This window comes from Oculina patagonica, chromosome 8 (assembly GCF_052425735.1).
Source record: "Oculina patagonica isolate OP01 chromosome 8, crgOcupat, whole genome shotgun sequence".
Lineage (NCBI taxonomy): Eukaryota > Metazoa > Cnidaria > Anthozoa > Scleractinia > Oculinidae > Oculina > Oculina patagonica.
The window spans coordinates 31,902,885-31,920,760 of record NC_135765.1 but is presented as its reverse complement, the minus strand read 5'-3'; the positions used below and the strand labels follow the sequence as shown (position 1 = coordinate 31,920,760).

Below are 17,876 nucleotides of genomic sequence, written 5' to 3'. Positions count from 1 at the left end.
GAATGCGAACACCGATCCCAGCAAATAAAAATATGCTTTTTGAGTTATTTTTTCAAAAATAGCTCTTAGTCGGCATGATGTTCCCGTGTAATCATTCAGTCAGTCAGTGGGTCAGTGAAGTATGTTTGTTTGTCACACCAATCAGATTTCAGGTACTATCAGAACCAATCAAATTGTAGTTTATAAGGGGGAAGCAATCTGACACAGTTGTAGTGAGCGATTTCGTTCGAAGATTTTAGATTTGTAGGAGGCGGAATATGGTGAGTTGTGAATTAACCCTGGATTAAAAACGTTTTTCGTAACGCTCCCCTACTTACAACGCACACGCCGTGAGCAAAAGGCCCAACACTAACTTTTTATTCTTCTTATTCGAGCGTACGTTTGGAGAGGCTAGCTTTCCTGACCGTAGTAAAAATTACATATAACATTTGCACAATGTAGATTTGAAGGGGTTTTACTAAAAGCAGGCCCGCGGCCCGGCGGCCCACGGCCCACGGCCCACGGCCCGCGGCCCGGCGGCCCGCGGCCCGGCGGCCCGCGGCCCGCGGCCCACCTATTTTTTGTACATAGACCCCTCAAATACTGCTAAAATCTGTTTGAAGTGCCGACAATGGCCCATATTCAACACGAGAGGGGGAATACCACAAGTATTCGCGTGGTGGAGGCTGGATGTTTCTTCCCCGTTTTGCACTTTGATGAAAAATTCGCCAAACTGATTATGAAACTCTTGATGCAACAAGTTTATCTCCAACGGATGGCTCCCCAATCTTTTTTTATCGAAAGGATAGCAACGTCACCCGAACGCCTCCATCTTGTTTTGCTTGTTCGTTCTCGCCCCAGTCTCATATTGACGTCCGATCGAATGCCTGGCTACTAAGCTACGAACGTTCTGCAAACGCACGTTCTTGTATAGTCTCCCTCGCAGCCGTTCTTAGTGTCGTCACGCAAAATTCCTCCCCACTAACGGCTGCTCACATTCGAACAACATTCCTTTCCACCATTTCAGCCAATCACCATTCGGTTCATATATCTCAGGAACCGTACCCGCCGAAGTAATCTAACCAATCGCATTGCCTGTTTTATTTTGGAGTTCTCAGCTTTCAAAATAGCGACCCTTGGCCTTGAAGAAGCTTTTGATGTTGTTTAATAGCAATACATTTCGAATTTCGAGCTTAAATACAAATGCGTTGAGAATCGTTTCGATTTTCCGGCGATTATTCTGATTTGTTCATGACTGGATGTGAATGTGATCTGCTATTCAGCGACCAGCAAGTTGTCAGCTTGCAAAGCGTGCTATCAAAGGCTTATAACGTTAAAAAAGGCATCTGATCATCTTCAAGAGCTTAAAACTGAATTGAAGGGAATCTTCAAGGATCAAAAAATTCCAAGAACTGCGACAGCTTCATGCCGTGGGAAAGCCTCGAAATGTTTACAATATCCGATCAATCAGTACAACTTGATACAGGAGAGACTTTCCGAAACTCATAGGTAGGTTGACAAAAATATCCTTCTTTTTTCTCGACTACATTTCTAAACATTGTTTTTTGCTGTGAATTCGCAATGTTATTTCGTCCGTTGTGAAAACTTTTAGAAATGAATAAAATATGTTTCTTAATTTACACGTTGTTTGCTTCAAGTGCCTATGAAGTAAAAAAACTTTTTTCTTTTTTTGGTAGCTTATTATGTCTACTTTCCGAAAAGCTAAAAAAAGAATAATGTCAAAGAGAAAGAAATCGGACTTTTTGCCGTCTAAAGTGCCCTCGGTAAGACAAAACAGTGGGTCCGGAGACTGGGCACGAATTTGGCTCGAATGACGTAGTTAGTGGTTCCACGGATCAGTTTACACTTAGATTTTATTGATACACAGTGCCTGGACAGTGAAGTTCACTACTTCAGCTGAGATCATTGCTGCTTTTTCGTTGATAAATCGAAATTTTTGTCCGAAAAGAACGATATGTTGCCATCTGCGGACTTGGCTGAGCAGGTTTCTAGCAGAAAAGAATCGCACAACGAAATATCGTGACACTTAATGGACTGAAGTAGCTAGTTGGACCTGTCCAACCGCCGCAAGCCGAATAAGCGCTCTTTCACACAAGCGCTGGTCGACGAGGACGATCGAAGTTTGGCAAAGCAAGTTCAAATGAGAAATTCCCTATAAAAAATGAATAACTAGAATTGTTATTGTTTCCAAAAGCACATACATCGATGGGCTTTGATTTTGTGACTGGTTTCGCAGTGTCGCAATGGGCTTCGGAATTGACACGAGCGCTGCTTGCCGCGCCGGGGTTGCTTGCTTGTCGAATGTGTAAATTCAGGTTACGGTACGCCTATCCCGGCGGTTATTCGGTATTATATCGCGATTTGGTGATTTTATTACAAATAGCGATCAGTTGCTCGCTTTCATTTTGATTGTGTTCTTGTGTGGGAAAGTACAGTGGACTGACATATTTCTCCGAAGCGTGAGAGTGACATAATTAAACTTGACAACACCGCAAGATAACACTTCTTCAAACTCAAGATTAGCACTTTTTGACTTGAACGAAACCAAAATTTCCTCTTAAAGAATAAACAGAACTGCAGTTGTTGCTCTTTATGGTTCGTTAGCTCTACGGTATATTTTCAACCGTCTTTATCCGGATACGATAAATCCTGATTACAGTGCGTGTTTATCGGCAAATAATTCCGGTGAAGGCAGCCGTAAAATTTGTCCAAGATTTTGCAAGATCTCAGTGTATTGTTTAAAAGTGCATTCGCCATAGAATACTACCGGAAATGCAGACGTGAATGACAACATTCGAAGCGCGCTACTTGAAAACAAACAAGCATTTCTAACTCACTCAAGTCGAATTTACATTCCATAATTTGCTTCTTTCACAGATGCATTAGTTTGCGTCTGGCGATCGATCGTTTGGGAAGTGTTTGGGAAAGGAAACGACTGCTACCTTACGAATGATAAAACGATCTACTAACCATACAAAATTACATTTCGAGGAACGAAGTCTCATAATGAAAGAATAACACGTAATACTGTACCCAGCTGTGTAACATATAGACTTTCAATTTTAAAAGTCCTTCGTCTTGTTTATTATGGCGGGCCGGGAAACTCCTGGCGCAACTGCTAAATCTTTCTTTCGGCTAGTCAGGGCAGAATGATATAGAGACCACCATATCCTTTACAGAGGTAACTCTTTTAATAAATTTTCTCTTTGCTTCGTGACTTAATCGTTTCATTTGTGGCAAGGAAGAGCTTGTGCTGAGAACATCGATCCTTGAACTGCCGACGGAACAGAATTCGTTTCTTCTTGCGTTTTCATCAGAAGTGAACGAATAGCTTTACGATACACATGGAAATTTCGCTTACATTTACTCTGCGAAGCTTCACCAAAGGAAATAAGTGTATTTGTTGCAGTTTCGTTTGCGCAATTGCCTTAGTCTGACTTAAAAGCCGAAATATAGCTTTCGCCAGCCCTCTTTGCTCTCTTTACGCCATAATCCTGGTGTCTTTAGAACCACTAAGTACGTCATTTCCGGTGAAACCGGAGCGTTTGGCCGCGCGCGAGAAGGACCCACTTCAAATTGCGAAATCCAAACTTCAAGGCTCAAAAAATACTAGAAAAAAGCGCTTTTGATCTCTTAAACACGCATATTCGTGCTAACAAAGGCATAAACAAGCAAATTGAGCAAAATTATTTTTTACTTCATAGCACAGGCGGCCCAAGCGCACTATGTGAATTATTCATAAAGTTTTAGCGAACGTGACCCTTGCCTTTGAGCGGTGTTGTGTTACAAAGATGCGATTTATAAGGGTTTGTATGGGAACTCAACGATTTTCTTTCAAAAGGAATAATATGTAATGTTTCGCTAATAAAATCGACTAACCTTATTGCCTTGTTGTATTCTTTGTTGTTTGTCCGCTTCTCAGGCCATTTTGAAGCGTTTTCGGTGAGTTAGCGCTGGCTGGTGGTATTCCACTATAGTGGAATACCACCAGCCAGCGCTAACTCACCGAAAACGCTTCAAAATGGCCGGAGAAGCGGACAAACAACAAAGAATACAACAAGGCAATAAGGTTAGTCGATTTTATTAGCGAAACATTACATATTATTCCTTTTGAAAGAAAATCGTTGAGTTCCCATACAAACCCTTATAAATCGCATCTTTGTAACACAACACCGCTCAAAGGCAAGGGTCACGTTCGCTAAAACTTTATGAATAATTCACATAGTGCGCTTGGGCCGCCTGTGTTCATAGGCACTTTCAGTTCGAATGTTTGATCCGAATGTTCCGCAAAACGTTAAAGTGCCTATGAAGTAAAAAATAACTTTGCTCAATTTGCTTGTTTATGTCTTAGTTAGCACGAATATGCGTGTTTAAGATATCAAAAGCGCTTTTTTCTAGTATTTTTTGAGCCTCGAAGTTTGGATTTCGCAATTTGAAGTGGGCCCTTTTCGCGCGCGGCCAAACGCTCCGGTTTCACCGGAAATGACGTACTTAGTGGTTCTAAAGACACCATGATTATGGCGTAAAGAGAGCAAAGAGGGCTGGCGAAAGCTATATTTCGGCTTTTGAGTCAAACAAAGGCAATTGCACAAACGAAACTGCATCAAATACACTTATTTCCTTTAATTTGGTGAAGCTTCGCAGAGTAAATGGAAGCGAAATTTCAATGTGTATAGTAAAGCTATTCGTTCTGATGAAAACGCAAGAAGAAACGAATTCTGTTCCGTCGGCAGTTCGAGGATCGCTGTTCTCAGCAAAAGCTCTTCCTTGCCACAAATGAAACGATAAAGTCATGAAGCGAAGAGGAAATTTATCAAAAGAGTTATCTCTGTAAAGGATATGGTGGTCTCTCTATATCATTCTGCCCTGACTAGCCGAAGAAAGATTTAGCAGTCACGCCAGGAGTTTACAATATGTTACACAGCTGGGTTCAGTATACGTGTTATTCTTTTATTATGAGACTTTGTTCCTCAAAATTTAATTTGTATGGTTAGTAGATCGTGTTATCATTCGTAAGGTATCAGTCGTTTCCTTTCCCAAACACTTGAAACGATCGATCGCCAGACGCAAACGAATGCATCTGTGAAAGAAGCAAAAATATGGAATGTAAATTCGACTTGAGTGCCGGTTAGAAATGCTTGTTTGTTTTCAAGTAGCGCGCTTCGAATGTTGTCATTCACGTCTGCATTTCCGGTAGTATTCTATGGCGAATGCACTTTTAAACAATACACTGAGATCTTGCAAAATCTTGGACAAATTTTACGGCTCCCTTCGCCGGAATTATTTGCTGATAAACACGCACTGTAATTTAAATCAGGATTTATCGTATCCGGATAAAGAAGTCGACGGTTGAAAATATACCGTAGAGCTAACGAACCATTAAGAGCCAACAACTGCAGTTCTGTTTATTCTTGAAGAGGAAATTTTTGGTTTCGTTCAAGTCAAAAAGTGCTAATCTTGAGTTTGAAGAAGTGTTATCTTGCCGTGTTGTCAAGTTTAATTATGTCACTCTCACGCTTCGGAGAAATATGTCAGTCCACTGTACTTTCCCACACAAGAACACAATCAAAATGAAAGCGAGCAACTGATCGCTACTTGTATTAAAATCACCAAATCGTTATATAATACCGTACCGTACCGTAACCTGAATTTACACATTCGACAAGCAAGAGAAGCAAGCAACCTCGGCGCGGCAAGCAGCGCTCGTGTCAATTCCGAAGCACATTGCGACACTGCGAAACCACTCACAAAATCAAAGCCCGTCGATGTATGTGCTTTTGGAAACAATAAAAATTCTAGTTATTAATTTTTTATAGGGAATTTCTCATTTGAATCTGCTTCGCCGAACTTCGATCGTCCTCGTCGACCAGCGCTTTGTGTGAAAGAGCGCTTGATCGGCTTGCGGCGGTTGGACAGGTCCAACTAGCTACTTCAGTCCATTTAGTGTCACGATATTTCGTTGTGCGATTCATTTCTGCTAGGAACCCGCTCTGCTAAGTTCGCAGATGGCAACATATCGTTCTTGTCGGACAAGATTTCGATTTATCAACGAAAAAGCAGCAACAATCTCAGGTGAAGTAGTGAACTTCACTGTGTATCAACAAAATCTAAGTGTAAACTGATCCGTGGAACCACTAACTACGTCATTCGAGCCAAATTCGTGTCCAGTCTCCGGACCCACTGTTTTGTCTTACCGAGGGCACTTTAGGCGGCAAAAAGTCCGATTTCTCTCTCTTTGACATTATTCTTTTTTTAACTTTTCGGAAAGTAGACATAATAAGCTACCTAAAAAAGCAAAAAAGTGTTTTACTTCATAGGCACTTTAAAATACTGGAAAATATTTCGCTCTGTTTCAATAAAGACGTCCAGAACCGCAATCTTTCAGAAAGAAGAGACAAGAATAAGAAAACAATAATTATATTTGTCACTCCCGAACGCATACTTCGCCGTGCATAACTTGCAATTGTTGGATGACATGAACCGTCCCGACATGAACTGGCGAAAAGTAAAGTTTATCCCAACACAAATTAAATTTAGTCAAATTTAACTTTTTTTACACAGCAGAGGAATTTAAAACTTTTTATGAGACGTATGGTCTTTGGTTTTTAGTCTTCTGCGTTTGTAAACCGGTTGAAACTGAACGGTTTACAGATCTTTTCAGAAAAATAATTTTTCGAAGGCAGACACGGCAGACAATGTAGCGCCGCATTGTTGAACGGTTGCTATAAAATAAGCTAAAAGATAAAAGTTTGCGCCTTTTATTTTCATGCTGTTTTATTGCAACGGTCAGCGAAGCGAAGCCCTTTTTGATAAATTTCCCGCAGAAGGGTTTAATCGGCACCAGTTATAGAGAGTTGACGCCGCGGAATAAAACAAATAAAATTTATTTATCATCAGAACTTGTTGCGTGCGTGCGAAATACATGGGATCGAATGTCCTTTGAAACGCAGACATAAACGTCGCAAAATTACAGGAGTACTCCGTGTATTTGTTCAGTTTCTGCTCCAAATTCAAACCGAAATTAATGATGTAAGTGGATTCAAAATACGCTGTAGAGAATTTTAAAAGCTGGCTCAACAGTTCCGTGAATGATTCTAAATGCTCGGTGATTTCGTTGAATATCGAATGCCGTGATTGTTAATTTTATCGAATGTTTCAAAACGTGTTGACAATGTTTTGAAAAATTATTTATAAATGGAATTGCAACGCTTTTTGATTCCGTTGAAAAACATTGCTTGTGTTTTCAAAACACATCGAAATGTTCTTCTCTGCAACAACCGAATTCGCGGGAAAAAACATGTTGATTACGATCTCCCGTGCTGTGATTGGTCACATAAGAAACAAAGGGAAAGGAATGTTGTTCGAATGTGAGCAGCCGTTAGTGGGGAGGAATTTTGCGTGACGACACTAAGAACGGCTGCGAGGGAGACTAAATTTCTACATGCATAAATTTATTTATCGGCAAATCACTTGTGTGATCGCTGATGCGAAACGTTGTCTTGCACTTCAAGCTACTTGAACCTTCCTTGACCAGTTCTAAAATCATCTAGTTCAGAAATCGCTGACTTTCGAGCAACATGTCTTGTTTCTCCTCTACCAAACTTGGAAAGTTCAGTCGGGCCGAAGTTAGGAACTTTGTATCGAAGTTCGCAATTATATTCGCAAAACTCGCAACGTAATTGACAACTTCATAACAAAGTTTCCAATTTCCCAACAAACTTCGCAAAACGGGCGGCAAAAGTAAACTATAAAAATCAACTGTAAAACATCTCGTTCAAACATTTAATGAACCGGTACAAGTATTAACTTTGCTGTTAAAAGCAACTACGATCGATAGCAAAAACAGACTAAGAGCGTGCCCTTCCGTGACAATTTGATAACTCAATTAGTTCTTGTTTGTTGAATAGAATTTACGTTGTGAATGAACGAAAATCTTTGTTGAACAGTTCTGACAGGAAACAATTACTCCAGGTGTAGTGCGCTTTAAAGAACTTTCCCGAAGAAAGTGGTTTTTGATTTGATTCGTTTATTACTTCGTTTATTATAGTACTTTTCGTTCAATGTCTATATGGAGACGTGGCTTTTTTCTAGAAAAACAAGGGTATCGTGTTACGTTCGTTTTAAAAAAACAAAGGTGTCATGTTACAAAAGTGAGAAAAACAACAATATCATGTTACAGTGTTTGGCAAAAAGCCAAAAGTATTCCGTAACAAACAAAAGAAAGGAAATGGTTACTAGAAAGCTAGCAACAAAATAACCGCTTTAAACAGAATAAGAACGTGCCGTTTTGTGACATTTTGATAATTGAATTAGTTTTTGTTTTTTCAGTTAATGATGAAAATTTACGTATTGAATGAAACAGTTCTGATGTATCAAAATGCACGTAAAAATTATTTTGTTTGCAAGCAAATTTTGTGCAAAAAGTGACTCCGTGGGCTGCCATACACAAATAGCTCAACTCTTGGCATAAACCATCCCAACAGGACAATCACCCAGTTTCACCCCAAGCCACCCCATAAATTGAAAAAATAACTCCTGCACGCTTAGCGTGCCTATGTTTATTGAAGCGAAAACCAGTGGGCGAAAACAATGTAAATACTCGACGACAATCTTGCAGCCATACCCTGCCTAGGACAGGTTCAGGCCCTGGTTATAGGACAGAGGAGCTTGAAATTATATACACCCTGTTCAGGGCTGGAGGAGTCAAAAACCATACCCTATCCAGTCCAGTTAATGCGGGGTCATTTGAGGCGAGTGTTTGATTCTGTTCGGTGTAGTTTCCCCTAAGAAACTACACCGAACAGTGACTGAATCAAAAGGAGCACACAGAAGACGCAAAAACAACCGTCAAGTAAGTTAAGTTTATTTCAACATTCATGGCTGTATTTAGCATTTTGAGACTGAAGTGAAATTCCCATACAAAGTCTACAATATTGGCGGCTACATAAAGTATTCACACAACACGCTTGGGGAGCCCGTGGTTCAGATATCGCAAAAATTAGTATTAGCAGTTCCCATGGTGTAATAATTAAGCCTCAAATCTGTTTAACAAATGGTCATATTTGTTGAGGAATAACACGCTGTCTCAAGGGTAGGGATTCCGAAATAAAATGGCTGTGACTGAAGAATTTGTTGTTGTTGTTGTTTGTTTGTTTGTTACCTACAAAAGATACATTAGGCCAAGAAGAACAAAAATGATTAGACAAAAGATTGGGTTAGGTGTTAATTTTTCGGCCGTAAAGCATTGCACACAAGGCCTCTTGAATTTAGGCCCGGGGGGGGGCTAAATTCAATTTAATTTCGGTTTTTTGGTCTCGCTTATGGTGTTCTGGGCAAAACGCCAATATATGCCATGTCGTTTAGGGTTCTACACGAAGAAATATGCAAATATAAATTCCATTCTTAGTTTTTTGGTATCTTTTAGGGGTCAAAAAAGCTTGAGCCACACCCAGATTGGTCTCTTTTAGGGGTTCTTTTCAAATTTTCCGACGAGCATCCCCGTCCGTTTCATATAGGAGTCCCCCCCCCGGGAATTTAGGACGCTTCACAATGCGGATAAATTTTAAATAACACTTTATTTAGTATGCCATGGGTACACATGCATAGGAAGATAACTTAACAGTGTTTAAATGACATTTTCACTTTTAAAAACACTTTATTTACCATGACATGCATACACGTGCATGGGAACCGAAGATAACTTTACAGACTGAACATTTACAAGTTGGCGCATACAAGAACACAGTCGGGGGAATAAGTGCCAGTTTTGGCAAATCTTCGTGGAAGCAATCGAAGTATTTCCGAACTATTTAATCCAATCAGAAACCAACGCGAGCGCTCACGAGTACCTCGAAAGCAATCGCGCGTACAAATACGTCATGTTGCTTAGCAACTCCTGGCGCGAAAACCGCGGGCTCAGTCACTTCTCGGAGAAGTGATATCGCCATCAACTGGCACTTATTCCCCGACTAAAAAGTACTAGAGTAGACAATAAGTGAATGGGTAGGGTTTGAGAACATGCAACTCGAGCGGCCTTCGTTTTTGCGTTTTGTTTTTCTTTTAAAGAACCAACACGTTTTCTCCATCCTGGCCTTGTGTTATGGTCACGTCCCCGTGTTGACCTTCTTGTTGTTTTGACATACAGTTTCGCTTACACTCCAACAATTTGGCGAGATCCTAAGAAAACGAAATAAGGCAATTATTAAATAAAATAAAACAAGGTGTTTGCAAGGTGTTTAGCACTGCTGTGCTAATTGTGAACACTACATAGACAAGCAGATATTGCAAATAAACCTGTTGAAAAATAAGGCTGGCCAGTTGGCTATAAAATGTTTATAGTCCAGGAAAGTTAACGGGATTAGGTACCATGTGGTCAAAATGCTTGCAACAGAATTTCTATCTTCAGGGACGTTTTCTTTAAGGACTCCAAATAAACATATTAAAAGTCAACAAAAATCAACCTAGGGGAAATACGAAAAAAAGCAAGTATTTTACCTCCGTAATTTTTCCCTTTAGACGCCATGTTTTTATGCAAATTAGCCTTATCACAGATACGCTTTGCAACAAAACTCCATTTTATGTGGCATTTATCAACTAACTTTTTTAGTAAAGTGTGTTTAAAGGGCGAAATAAGGCTTTGGTTTGCTCATCGAACATTCTCGAAATGAAATATTACTTTCACTAAAATGTTACGAAGTTTTAATGTGTTTAGCTGAACAGGGCACTTTGATATTACAACTGCAAAGTACAGTGTATAAGGACAGTCTTTAAATCGCGTTCTTAGAGAGAACAAAATATGTAAGCACCCGGAAAGATTGAGTTCTCTCCAGTTTCGCGTTAAAACTGACGATAGAGTAAAAGGTCGACATCAGTTCCTTAATACCTTATTATAGGAAATTAACGATACATGTTATTAACACGAATTTCAAAAATTCGCGTTAATTTTATTGATGTTAACTTTTTTACTATAAGGATTTAACCAGAACTTTTCTTGAATTCGCGTTAATTTTATTACGCGTAAATTTTGTTCGCGTTGTTAAAATGCTTCGTTATATTCCGATAATAAGGTAGTTCCAGCCCAGTCCATCAGATTTGAAGTTTTCGACAGTGGACACGCCTTATAGTTCTGTCGCGCCAGTAAGCTGCAACGTGTCGTCTACTCATTCAAGTAATTTATTACGATAAACAAAACAAACATTGGATAACATGCTGTCTGATGGTAGTATCGATGAAGAGCCAAGGGCTACATTAGAGGATGTTGATTCAAGAATTAAAAAAGAGAAGAAAAGAAATGAAGCTAGCCGTACAGGGCGCCTTTGGCTTCAGTACATGAAAATGGTGAATGTACTGAAGCGTTTTCTAAGAGCAAAAAGGACGGGAGACTGGAATCTCCATTTGTCTTCATTGCAAGAGATCTTTACTTATTTTGCGGCAGCTGGGCATGCCGTTTTTATTCTATTAACCGCCCTGGGCGCTTATTATTTTTTTGGATCTTGAGAGGGAGCGCTTATTCGAGGCTGGGCGCTTATTAAATTTTCACCATTTTTAACAAACTGTAGTAAGTTTATTTTGCAACAAAATAATAAATAATAACAACACGAGAAGATATATCAAAGCAGAATTTTAACTGTTCGTTGAAAGTTTCTATAAAATACTAAGAAAACTCGGTCTTCTAGGGGTCTCTTAGTAGTACTTAGTCAATCAATACTCCTACAGGTGTCCTAGGCCTCTTGCGCACTTCAGTTTTTTCTTGGAGGTAGGGGTGGGCGCTTATTCGAGGTGGGTGCTTATTCGAGTTCGGGCGCTTAATCGAATAAATGCGGTAATTTGTATACCAAAACGATCTACGTGTACCTTAAGCAAATGGTTGCACTGCAAACTGACCATCCAGATATCTATTTTCATTCTTGGAATGGTCTGCATGTTGTTCGCCGCACTGATGAATTTTGGGATGGTCTTTCAACTAATTTGATAACTGAAGAAACGCTGATGCGCAGCATAAAATCAACTGGCGGCCTTACAAGAGAAAGAGGAATGATTGAGCTGCAAAGATTAGTGTGGGTCAAGTCTATGCCTGTCTGTTGCGACGTGAACAGGTCTATGCAAGATTTTACCGGCGTCGCTTACAACACTAGCGAGCAACACTAGCGAGCAACACTCGACAGAAGAAAGACTGCAAGGATACAGAGAAACTAGCCTGCTTTCTACGGATAAGGAACCCCTTTTCCAAGCGCGATACCTGACTAAGAAGCATAGTATCAGGAGTTGTAGCACAGGAATCTGTAAATGTTGGAATGATCATGCTGGACGATCCTTAACCCTTTGCGTACCAAGTGGCCATATATGGCCACATAAATACAGGCTCCATTCGGGCGACCTTAGAGGAAGGATTTAAGGGGCTGGGAACTAATGCTACATTTTAGTGTAGACTACACAAAGTAGTTTTCAGTTTTCTCGAGGGCTTGTTTTTACACAAATGTCGAAGGTTTTTGTCATTCAAATGTTTGAACGAGGTGATTTAAAAATGGCGGCTCATCACGATGGCACTACACTAGATTTTGACGCTCAAAACAATCTTAAAATTCAATTTATCGACGAAGAAGATTTGCCACTCGAACATCGAGCATCTCTGATCACAAGTTTTATCCTGGTGCATCGGAATCGAGCTCCAAGGATTCGAGTGAAGAGTTCGAGGAGAAAGAACACACTACTCAGAATGAAGTGGAATTTGTTGAAGTAGAATGGTCAACAAAGGTCGAACGAAGAGTAGATATTGACTTCAGTGAAGGACATGGAATAAATGTCAACACAAGAAACCTGAAATCGTGTTTGGATTTATTTGAGCTCTGTTTTTAGACAGCAGGTATGGCAGTCGTGATCAGATGCTAGTTAGGCAATTATAATTCTGACTAAAATCCTTCCAAGGGAGGTGTTTTGTCCTCAGTAATATGTCTTATCCCTTAAAACATTGTTTAAAGTTGATAAGGATTTGAAATAAGAAGGCAAAAGTTGCATTTTTAGGCGAGGACGTTAGTCTCGAGCCTTATGTTATGAAGCGATAAATCGGTTGGGTTTACAACGGGCGATGGGCGATGGGCGATGTGATGATTCGAACCGAGGGGGATTGGTAACTAAGAATATGGCTTGAGATTTGTTTTCCTCCGCCATCTTGGTTATTCGAGACTTTTTCGCAGCCAGAAGCCTTGACTCGAAGTAAGATTAGTAGCTGATATTTTTTTGCGCTCACTTACAAACATATTGAGATATCATAGTACACAAAAACCTTATCGACACACCGAACTAAATTGTGGTTTACGAGCTGGGAGTCAGCTGGCGAGTGCTGTTTCGGCAGACCTTTGCCTTTCAAGACTGAAGTTGAACTGGATATAAAGCATTGAAAGCAATATAAGCACGGCTAATTAAACATCAGGATTGATATACTTGTGTTCTGAACTACTGGCGACATTGTAACCTGAGCTTTAACTGAAGAGGAGAAGTGCAGAAGAATATATTGCCACAACTGCTGAGGTGAGCTATCAAAAACTTATATCAGTTTGCTTGTACATGTACTTTATTGAATAACATAATGGACAAAGTATTTATGGAATCGAAATAACGATTTTAAAAGGCTAAATATCTGCTAGATGTTGTTATATTTAATTTGCTGGAATTTATAGATTACTAAGCATTGAGAGAGCTTCATTCGCGATCCCTTCTGTCAACAGAACGTTTTCGTATACTACTAGGTCAGATTTCAACATTGATTTTAATAATGGTGTGCAAAGCAGCAGTAAATATAAACAAGTGATTGTAAAATATGGATACAAACAAACTTATTTCAGGCTTTACCACTGATAACAGAACTACAATTGATCACATTTATACAAATCTAAATAAATCAAGAGTCCAAACTGGTGTTCTCAAGACACACTAAAGTGACCTTAAAGCTGGGTGGTTTAATATAATAGCAACCAAAAAAGAGTATATACATTTTTGTAGACCATAATAACTAGTAAATGATTTAAGAAGCATAGTGTACATGTAGAAAGATGTGTTTCAGAAAAAAGAAAAATTTAAGTAACTACTTATGTTGCAATAAATTGTTGTAGTTAATCAGTCTTAGTGTCTAGACAAATATGTGTAAAACAGTTATTAAATTTTTAACAATTGATTCTTTCTTTTATTATGTTTACAGAACAGAATTAAAAAACAACAGAAAACATCCAAAATACAGTTTTCAAAGAATCCACTGACAGCTGTGTTTTGTCCTAATTGCTTCAATATGTTTAATCTGCACTTTGTCAAGAAGCAGCATGAATGTGTGAATGTGGCTATTGCATTGGAACTGCTTTGACTGGAACTGGTTATTGGCCTCTATTCTGCCTCTATGCAATATATAGAAAGCCCAATCCTCACTATGAATGGCAGATATATTTAAACAAAACACAGCGAAAACCATGTAGCAATAACACCTAAGTTAAAAAAATAAACTGTGTAAAACATCTCTGGATTTGCTACTGAAAGATCCTTCAATTCAAATTCATTACTGGCAAACCACTGTATCAACTCTACTTCCTAGACTCCACATGTACTGTATCAAGATGTTGGACTTATTGGACTTACTTGCATCACAAATTGTACAGAAAGTGCAAACAACTTTCAGCCCCATTTAAATTTAACAAGAGTAAATCAAGATGCTATATCAACTTTACTTCCTGGAAACTTGTACTTCCTTGCACTGCGTGTTTTACCTCTAAATGATATTAAGTTTTTGGACTTACTGCACAAAATTTACATACAGATTGTACAGTCAGTGCAGACAACTTTAAGCCACATTTAAACAAGAGGCAATCTAGATACATTATTTCAAGACATTTAATTTTTGCCAAAGATGTGGAAGTTTCCTCGCTGTCTAGTAAAGTTACAAAATATGTTGCCTTCCATTGTGAAAAGTCGTGATAAAAGACATCTTATTAGAGTTGTACGAATTAAATCGTGCCAATTTTGTGATCAAAGCAGCTTACAATTTGCCTTTTATTAATTACAGTAACATTGGTTAGAAACTAACCTTTCCTTGGAATGCACAACTAAAAACACCACTGGAAACAAAGTACTGAATTTTAAAATTTTATTTACCTGACAAACTCATTTCCCCCCTTTTTTAGCAAATGTCTCAGTGTCTCAACTTTCGACTAACAGTGAGGAGCCCAAAAGGGTGACCACTTTTAATGTACTAACAATTTTCCTTGCACGAAAGAATGTGAATTAATTAAAAGTGGTCACACATTTGGGCTCCTTGCTGTAAATCACACATCTTTTGGACTCGCATTTTCACTCAATAGACATTTTTGGCTTTGTCAGTGTAAATTGCCCATTTAAAAATCACATGATGCTCCCCAGAGAACTTGTTTTTAACTATCTGAATACCAAGAGAATTTTTCTGAATTTGAAAGGAGTGATTCTCAAGAGTGATGTCACAGTCTGAAATAGGACAACAAAAAAACGAAGCCCGAAAGGTCTCTTCTCAGTTCTTTGTCTGGAATTTTTAACATACTGTCTTGCTTTACTGGAACGTCCTCGCCTTAGTATGCATTGCATACCGGTTATTTTATTTTGAGCTGGGGATTTCATAGGCTCAGTTTCCAGCCGTGGGGGTTTCGGTGCGCCCGCGATCCTCTCCCCAACCACGGCTGGGCGCACGGGGTGTCCCTTTGTTAGAATTGGCCAATCAGGTAGAAGCCCCGCGAAATTTGAGGGGCATAAATTTTGAGATAAATATTTCAAAATGGCGGACGCGTCGAGGTTTGACAGAAAATTCGAAGATGCCTGTGCAAACGCTCTTCAGAAGTTCGGTTTTGATAATTTCAAAGAGAAACAGATTCTTGCTATGAAGGAGTTGATGTTAGGGCGAGATGTCTTTGTCAATCTGCCAACAGGCTCAGGAAAATCGCTGATTTTTCAAGCTTTTCCACTGGTCTTCGATTACATGAGAGGAAATGAAGATGCTCAGGTAATTGTTGTGGTCATTTCTCCACTTCTTTCTTTGATGAAAGATCAAGTTAACTATCTGATAAGTAAAGGTGTGAAGGCTGCTTTCCTAGGAGAAGGACAGGACGATGAATCGGTGAAGAACGGTATTGAGAAAGGTCTCTATCAAATTGTCTATGGCTCGCCAGAAACTTTTCTTGCTACCAATCGCTGGCGTAAAACTCTATCAAACACAGTGTATCGACAAAGGCTATGTTTGATAGCCGTAGATGAGGCGCACTGTATATCCCATTGGGGATTTTCTGCCAAGAAAGGAGAAACAGCGTTTCGAATTTGGTTCAGAAGAATCAACGAACTTCGATCTCTCGTTGGATCCGTTCCACTCGTAGCTTTAACAGCAACAGCAACGATTCAAGACGACCCGGAGTCAGATTATCAAGACACTTGAAATGGAAAATGTTGCCGTCTTTTCTGAAAATCCAAATCGGAAAAACATTGCCTATGGTGTACAAGTGACCGGCGATGACCCACTTACAACGTTTAGTTCACTCATTCAAGAGATCAAAGAGAAAGGGCGAAGTTGTGGCAGGGTTATAATTTATTGCCCAAAAATTAAAGTCGTTTCTACTCTGTATGGCATTTTTAAAGCTGAGCTAGGAGTTGACATGTATGTAGACAGAGGGACTTGTAACCTGCGAGAACGTTTGGTGGAAATGTACCATTCTCGAATTGACGATGAAAACAAAGATGAAATTTTAAAATCTTTTTCGAGTGAAACTGGTTGCATTCGTGTGCTAATTGCAACAATCGCCTACGGAATGGGAATAGACTGCAAGGGTGTAAAAGATGTAATACATTATGGGCCTCCTCAAAATCTCGAAAGATATCTCCAAGAAAGTGGGAGGGCAGGGAGAAGCGCAGAAGCAAATTGCAGGGCAGTGATTCTGTATTCAAATGTTATGTTGCAAAGTTGTGACGAAAGCATCATGGCATATGTTAGAAACAACTCCATTTGTAGGCGTAAACTACTGCTCGAACACTTTGACTATGATTTGTATGAACTGGAACGATACAATCATGCACATCAATGTTGTGACATTTGCAAAAGCAGATGTAAATGTGATGTAAACACTTGCAGTTTTGTCTATTTTGATAATACACTTCCACAGCACAGCACCGAAAAACCACCAGAGAGGCTTATAACAAGTGGTGAAAAGGAAAAACTCGTTGCAAAACTGGAGTATTTAAAGAGAGCATTAAATAGTTCATTTCTCGAAATGGCACTCAAGCACAATGTTCCACTTTTAACACCAATCGATTTATTGTCTGGTTTTGGGGATTGTCAGATGGCTCAAGTTGTGGACCATGCATCAAAAATTTTCACCTTGACCAATGTCTATGAATATGTAGACATCTGGCATCATGATGTTGCCACAGAAATATTGTATGTACTTAACTTGGTATTTGGGGACTGTGATCATGACTTTGATGAAAATGATGAGCAACTACTGGATTCCTCATTTATAGTACCAGACATTGATTTGTGGTGTGGTGATGATCTTGACTTTGCACCAAGTGACTTTCTTACTGCAGAAGACATGCACACTTACCCAGAAGAGCAGAAGTCTTTCTAAGGTACACTGTTTGTTCAACTGTAATAAATATATTCCCATGTCAATTATGTTGTGACTTACACCTGGTCATTATAAGAAGTATATTTTAATCCCTCTATTTACTATTAACAATAACTCTAATGTTACCAACCATTGTCCTCGAAGTCTGGTCTCCTAAAATCAACAGCTATTCTTAAAATTTCAATGCATGTATTACATATACAGTACCTTCAGTTCTATCTTAGGTAAAATTAACCCTTTACTAACCCCCATACA

The 17,876-nt window shown here is 39.3% G+C and overlaps 2 protein-coding genes and 1 long non-coding RNA gene across 5 annotated transcripts in view; 2 read left to right on the top strand and 1 right to left on the bottom strand.

Annotated features, from left to right (window-relative positions):
• The window catches only part of LOC144664404 (intraflagellar transport protein 81 homolog), a 117,768-nt gene that overhangs the window by 69,693 nt on the left and 30,199 nt on the right, over positions 1-17,876 (bottom strand). For 2 of the 3 annotated variants that reach the window (XR_013572804.1, XR_013572805.1), the window contains exon 23: positions 9,643-10,176. Coding sequence is in view for 1 of the 3 variants with exons in the window: in XM_078525519.1 (XP_078381645.1) it covers positions 10,060-10,176 (117 nt within the window). In the remaining 2 variants the exon portion in view is untranslated. Of the gene's footprint in view, positions 1-9,556; positions 10,177-17,876 lie in introns of those variants that run through there. The other variant, XM_078525519.1, reaches the window with a different exon arrangement.
• LOC144663634 (uncharacterized) lies at positions 13,043-14,721 on the top strand. Its single transcript, XR_013572641.1, has 2 exons — positions 13,043-13,527; positions 14,195-14,721. It is a non-coding gene; the product is annotated as an uncharacterized LOC144663634 (long non-coding RNA).
• On the top strand, positions 16,414-17,621 carry LOC144663306 (recQ-like DNA helicase BLM). The gene has a single exon (XM_078524204.1). It carries the CDS (start codon positions 16,437-16,439, stop codon positions 17,619-17,621), a length of 1,185 nt encoding a protein of 394 aa, XP_078380330.1. The 5' UTR covers positions 16,414-16,436.